Source organism: Pogoniulus pusillus, chromosome 15 (assembly GCF_015220805.1).
Source record: "Pogoniulus pusillus isolate bPogPus1 chromosome 15, bPogPus1.pri, whole genome shotgun sequence".
NCBI classification, from domain to species: domain Eukaryota; kingdom Metazoa; phylum Chordata; class Aves; order Piciformes; family Lybiidae; genus Pogoniulus; species Pogoniulus pusillus.
The window spans coordinates 9368439-9374438 of NC_087278.1; the positions used below are offsets into that span (position 1 = coordinate 9368439).

The 6000-nt window shown below is 51.7% G+C and overlaps 1 protein-coding gene across 1 annotated transcript; it reads right to left on the reverse strand.

Annotated features, from left to right (window-relative positions):
• Positions 1-2367: 2367 nt before the first annotated feature.
• Positions 2368-5732, reverse strand: LGALS1 (galectin 1). Its single transcript, XM_064154795.1, has 4 exons — positions 5649-5732; positions 4357-4436; positions 2945-3116; positions 2368-2572 (listed from the first exon to the last, which is right to left on the reverse strand). Exons 1-4 carry the CDS (start codon positions 5655-5657, stop codon positions 2429-2431), a joined length of 405 nt encoding a protein of 134 aa, XP_064010865.1. The 5' UTR covers positions 5658-5732; the 3' UTR covers positions 2368-2428.
• Between the last annotated feature and the right edge of the window lie 268 nt (positions 5733-6000).

The following is a 6000-nucleotide window of genomic DNA, read 5'->3' on the forward strand; positions in this document are numbered from 1 at the left end:
CACAGATTGGCCCAGGTCTCTCACCTTGAGGGCCTAATGTGGCTCGTTAGTGTATAGCTAAACTGTCTTCCTATGCCTAGAAAGGATCCATATCTTGCCCCAGGGAGAGTCCCCAGCCTTTGCGGTCCTGCAGAGTGGCAGTGTTAGATGTTATGTTTACTGTTACAGATACAACCCTAAAAAGCAGGGTTTGATCATTCAGAGCAGACTAGCTTTGGGCAATTTACTTGCATACCTGCTCTGGTTCCAGCTGGGGTAGAGTCAATTTTCTTTCTGAGTAGCTAGAGTAGTGCCACGGTTTGGAGTCAGGATGGGAATGGGTATGAGAGGAACGTTGATAACATCCTGATGGGTTTAGCTGTTGCCAGGAAGTCAAGCATTGGAATGGGCTGCCCAGGGAGGTGGTAGAGTCACTGTGCCTGGAGGTGTTCAAGCCAAGCCTGGATGGGGCATTTAATGCCATGGTCTAGTTGACTGGCTAGGGCTGGGTGCTAGGTTGGACTGGATGAGCTTGGAGGTCTCTTCCAACCTGGTTGATTCTATGATTCTATGATTCTTGCCTACCACTTCTATGATTCTAAGCACTGTTCAACTTCTCGGGTATTGCCAGCGTGCAAGTGCACAGGAAGCTGAGAGGAAGCATGTCCAGGAGAGCTGCCTTGAACTATCCAAAGGGATCCTCCATCCCAGAGGACATCCCGCTCAGTATAAAAGCCAGAGGGAGTTGGCTGCAGGGCAGGTTGCTGCTCAGGTATTGGTGAACATGTGTGGAGCAATTCTATTGAGCATCACTTTTCCTGGGTTTTATTGCTCTCTCTTTTCATTGTATTTCATACTATTATCAGCATATTTTTGTTGTTAGTTTAGTTATTAAACTGTTCTTAGCTTGACCCATGAGTTCCAGTTGTTGTTTCTGATTCTCCTCACCATCTCACTGGAAGTGGGGAGGGATGAGCGAGTGGCTGCGTGGTGCTTAGTTGCTGGCTGGGGTTAAACCAGGACAACACCCCAGGTGTTCCTGCCTCCCAGCTCAAAAGCCCATTCTGAGCCCTTGTCTCCAGATCATCTCTTCTTCCTCAGCCCTCCAGTTTATCAGTCTTTCACCTGCATGGGTACCTGAGATACAGGACCTGGCAGAGCCTCATGAATTATGGAGCAAGACCGGGAGGTGCTGCTGTCACAGGAAGCAGGTTCCCATGCTTCGGCTGCTCTGCAGCTGCTTTATGGGAGGAACAGGCCCAGCCAGGCCTGCAGGGTGTCCTTCTAGAACATAGGATTGATTGTCCTTCACATTGTTCATGGTCAAGCCTGGAAGTTAGGTTTGGGTCCTTGCATCCCAGGCCTGCCTGGTAACTGCTCTACTCTGTGGCAAGGGAAGTTCCCACCTTTGCTATGCCTGCCAAGCACAGCCTACCCAACAGCAGTAACCATAGCTGCTGAAGCAGCATCAGACTGGCAGAGCCCTTGAGGCATCTGCTGTCTGACACCTTGGGTGATGACCCACAGCCCAGCCAGAGCTGTAGTGTAACATCAAACACACCTCACCATTTCCACACTCCTCAGAGGCCAACCTCAAGCTAATATAAATGAAGAGGCATCGAAAGCACCGTGGACACATCCTTAGTATCCCACATCCCAGCTGGGGCATTGATGCCTCTCCCACCTCTGAATGGACCAGGTAAGGCACATAGGGTCAGAATAAAACCAGATCTCTCCAGCTTACTGCCTTCATGTGCCACACAAACTGTGGCCCAATAGCATTTGTGCTTCTGCATTTACTGGAACAAAGAATTTGGATGAGGAGCCCACTGCATGCTCCACCACACCCAGGAGGGCATCCTTTCTCCTGCAGCTCCCATACAGCAGCAAGAGGCCTCACGACAACATAGAACTGTCATGAGACAGATCAGCCCCTACAGGGGGTGCAGGCCAAAGCCAGCACAGCTGAAGACTTTCCTCCTCTCACCTCATGCCCTGCTAGGCATACTCAGCACAGCTGAGAACAGCCAGGCATGCTTTGCTAGAAGAGATAAATGTAATCCAGCTTTTTTATTCAGGCACTACAAAGATGTCAGTCCAGACCTCAAGAGGCACTTACCCTACCTCCCCTTTTACCCTTCCACCCTCCTCTTAATGTTACCTATCCCCAGCATTTCCTCCTGAGACTCTCCTTGGCTTTCCACCTTCTGTTTTCCAGACTTTTCTCCATCACTCTCCTCTCCATCCATGACACTAAGGGTCAAGGCTGGCACAATCCCCCTCACATGCTGTCCTCCAGCAAAGCTGGCTACCTTCTTCCTCCCACCCCTCCAGCAAGGCAACCAACCCAGATGGACTTGCAGTATGAAACAGGACATAGAGACTGAGTAGACCAAAACTTATTTATTGATGGCTTTCTGTATCTTTGAGATGGAGGTGTCAGAGGAAGCTATTCCCAGCTGAGGGACTGGAGCGTGAAGTCCCCTTGCGTATCGAAGTAGTCAAAGACAGAGAGACCAAGCCGGTTAGGGAAGGTGAACTGGTGGCCTGGCAGGTGGACTGTCAGGTCATTTGGGTTGACACTGAAAGTAACCTGCAAGACAAAAAGAAAGTTTCTGCCAAGATACTCTCAAGACTTCCCCCCCCCCCCCCCCCCCCCCCCAGCATTGCTGTGCCACTCTGCTTTGCAGAATGCAGAGGCTCAGCAGCATAATCTGCTCTTCAACCACAGGAGTGTCATTCTGGTCTCCCAAGAAATGCTTATTTCCCACTCAGCTCAATAGCAACATCCCTTTGAGCTAGCTGGAGACTGTACATTTGGTCCCCACCCCCCATCACAGGATGCTGGCCCTGGCCAAGCAGAAGCCAACCACAGACAATCCCGAGACAGTCCTTGCAGTTAGGTGTCTTGTGCCAAACACCCTCCCCTCCACAGGGGATGTACAGAGTTCATCTCAGGCCTCACCTCTACTGTGCTCCCCTTCTGGAAAGGGAAGACAGTCTCCCTGTGCTCTGCACCCCACTCTTCCACCTTCTTTGAGTTGCACACAATGGTGTTGACATCACCATGAGCATCAAAGCGGGGGTTGAAGTGAAGGCCAAGGTTGGAAGCATCCTTCCCCAGATTCATCACAAAGCTGCAGAGGAAGACAACATCAATGTTGTTTTAATCAATACAGAGAAGCATGTTGCTCATGGTAATGACATCTCTGGATCCATTGCTTCAAGCCCAATTGAGGGTAATGGATTCCCTAGGGGAAAAACACAGTGCTGTGGCAGCAAGGGGGATTCTGCTCTGGTGGGTTAACAGATCCCACAGTGCCATCCCTGGGAGAGGTACTAAGAAGTTTCCACAAAGCTGAACAAAAGGAAGGTTTGGCACTTGCCCTGAACAGGGAGTCAGCATGCACCCAAAGCAGCTCCCAAGGAGTCACTGATCTCCTTTCAGTACCTTAGCTGGTACTGCACCCTGCCTGACAGCCACTGCCTTCTGCCCACCCCACAGGCAGCTGAAATAATGACCATGTCATTAGCTGTCCCAAAGCATCTGCAGTCGCAGTGGGAGGAAGCAGCTTCCTAGCCCAGTGTCCACCTTGCCTCCAGGTCTGTTACCTAGATGAGAGGTGAGGATCCATATTATTCAGCAAGAGAAAGCCCAGAAGGTTTCTCTGTCACTGTCGACCTTAAGCCACCGGGAAGTTCTAGAACACTGCCTCTGCTGGTTCAGCAGCTACTCACCAGGAGTCCCACCGGCCGCGACCTGCACAGGGGCTAGAGGCTGCTGCAGCAGAGACTTTCTGGGTGCCTCAGCTACCCTGATCCCCGCAGACGGGAGCACATTTCTACTTCTGCCTACCCACTCACTACCCTTTCCCCTAGCACCCAGGAGGAATCTCCACTGAATGAAAGCAGACTTTGATAGCTTGAGACGCCCTGCTGCAGCATTCAGCCTTTCCAAATGCACCTTAGCTGCAGCTCAAAGAACCCAAGAGCTGACAGCTGCTTGGCCTGAAATCTCTTCCTGCCCAGCGAAGCAAGACACTGTAATGGTGTCCCTGCTCCTCAGGCACCTTCATGCAGGGAAGAGGATGTGGCTGTGGAGATGATCTCAACCCAAATCTCAGTACAGACATGGCTTCCATTTCCTTCACCCTGTGCTAGAGAGGATGTGGTCACTGCCAGTGCACGCAGCTGGAGCTTCACATCTGCTTCAGCTTAGCCCCTTGGCAGCATGCATGAGGCAGTGACTCACTGGGAAGCACTGCTGGTGTTAACTCCTTCCAGAGCCACTCTTCTCTCACCCAAAGAGGGGATTCCTTCTGTGCCCCACCAACAGGGGACTACTTGGTGCTGGTGCCTTGGCCATGCACAGCTTACCTCTGGGCAGTTGGTGAGACTTTTCCCTTGACAGTGAGGCGCTGGCCAGGCTTGAGTCCCAGGTTGGTGCATACTGGTCCCTGGGGAGTATGGAGGCAGAGACATTAGTACAGTACCTGCTGGCTCACTTGCTCTGACTTGGCACCTTTCCTTGCTGTCTTGCAAGGCAGCAGATTGCTTTGGATGGCAGAAGAGACAGGGAAGCTCCCTGCCCCTAAGGCATTGCACTAGACACATCCCATAGAAATTACTCCAGTCACATGGGACACGTACCTGGTTTCCCAACCCTTCTCTTGCTGCTCCCATCAACACATCTGTATTTCACAGCAGTGAAACATAGATACCTGCAAGCTCTCATCACACACACCCTGTCCTAAACACACCTGTGTGCCTTGTGGGTCTCACATCATCCCACACAAACAGAGCCTCCACTCCCTTCTCATGGCTTGCCTTTGAACTTCAAGCCTTGCATCAAGGGGCTCAGACACTTTGCTCCCTAGCTCCCAAGAGTTTGTGTTTTTATCATAGGCTCAGTATTTGCAAGGCATCCTCCTGCTCCATGGTCACACTTTCCCCTGCTTTCTCCAGAAGAGCTACGAGACCTTGGCAGACCCACAGGGACTTGAGTTCCATTGCAGCAGAGTCAAGATCCCAAGAAAATCAAGTCTTTGCCACCCCCCACCCCCACCCCAATTTAATGAACTTGCACTTGGAATGCTTCCTGATAAATTATCTTTCATTAGTCTGAGAGTGATTAATCAAAGAAGTGCAGCCACTCTGCTGGCACAAGCATCCCCCCAGAAGTCCTTGACACTCACAAAAGGACACTTCTGTACAGCTTATTTCCTTACAGGAGAGAAATAATGATTTAGTGACTCATGAAAACTTCAGCCAGGAAGCAAGCAGCAAGGCTGCCCAGAAGAAATGCTCAGAGAGCAATAAACATTACTGCAGCTGCATCCCCAGAACAGAGCTGCTGCAGAACAGGCTACACCAGCTTGGGAGCCAACCCAGCAAGCCCCTTCACCCCAAACCTCCCCCAAGAGATCCTGCAGGGGCAAAAAAAAACCCCAGTTCTGCCAGAACAAGAAGTAGCAGCCACCCCTCTGTAACGGAAGCAGCAGGGAGCCTTCCTCCCCAGCAGCAGGCACTCAACTGTAGCAGATCCCCTAACACAGGAGCTGATGAGCAGGTGAAGGAGGACAGTGCAAGCACCCTCACATGAAGCCACCACGTTCCCCACAGCCCCACTCTGTGAAGCACCACCTACCCCACTGCCTCCCTCTACTCACACAAGACATGGTGCTGTTCTGCAGGCTAATGCTCCTCTCCACCGAGGTGAAACAACCCTCTGCAAGTAGTTGAAGGGGCCCCACCCTTGCCTTTAAATAGATGGAGAGCTGCGTTGTGCCAGCCCTGCCCCATCCCATCCACCAATCAGCCCGAGGAAGGGGTGGGAGGGGTTGGTTTTGAGTGGAGGGAGGACCTTCCAGGCAGAGCTGCTGCCTTTCGCCCTCACCCAGGCTCCTCTCCAGGATGCTAAATCCAACCCTTCTAAGCTGGCTGCTCCAGAAGGAGATCCAGCTGTGTGTGGCCATGAAGCCAGTGGAAAATAGCTTCACAATGAGTGTTTTACTAGCCAAG

Coding starts and splice junctions, on each gene's coding strand:
- LGALS1 (XM_064154795.1), bottom strand. Junction 3,117..4,356: donor GTCTCACCAACTGCCCAGAG/GTAAGCTGTGCA, acceptor CTTCCTCTGCAG/CTTTGTGATGAATCTGGGGA. Junction 2,573..2,944: donor AGAAGGGGAGCACAGTAGAG/GTGAGGCCTGAG, acceptor TTTGTCTTGCAG/GTTACTTTCAGTGTCAACCC.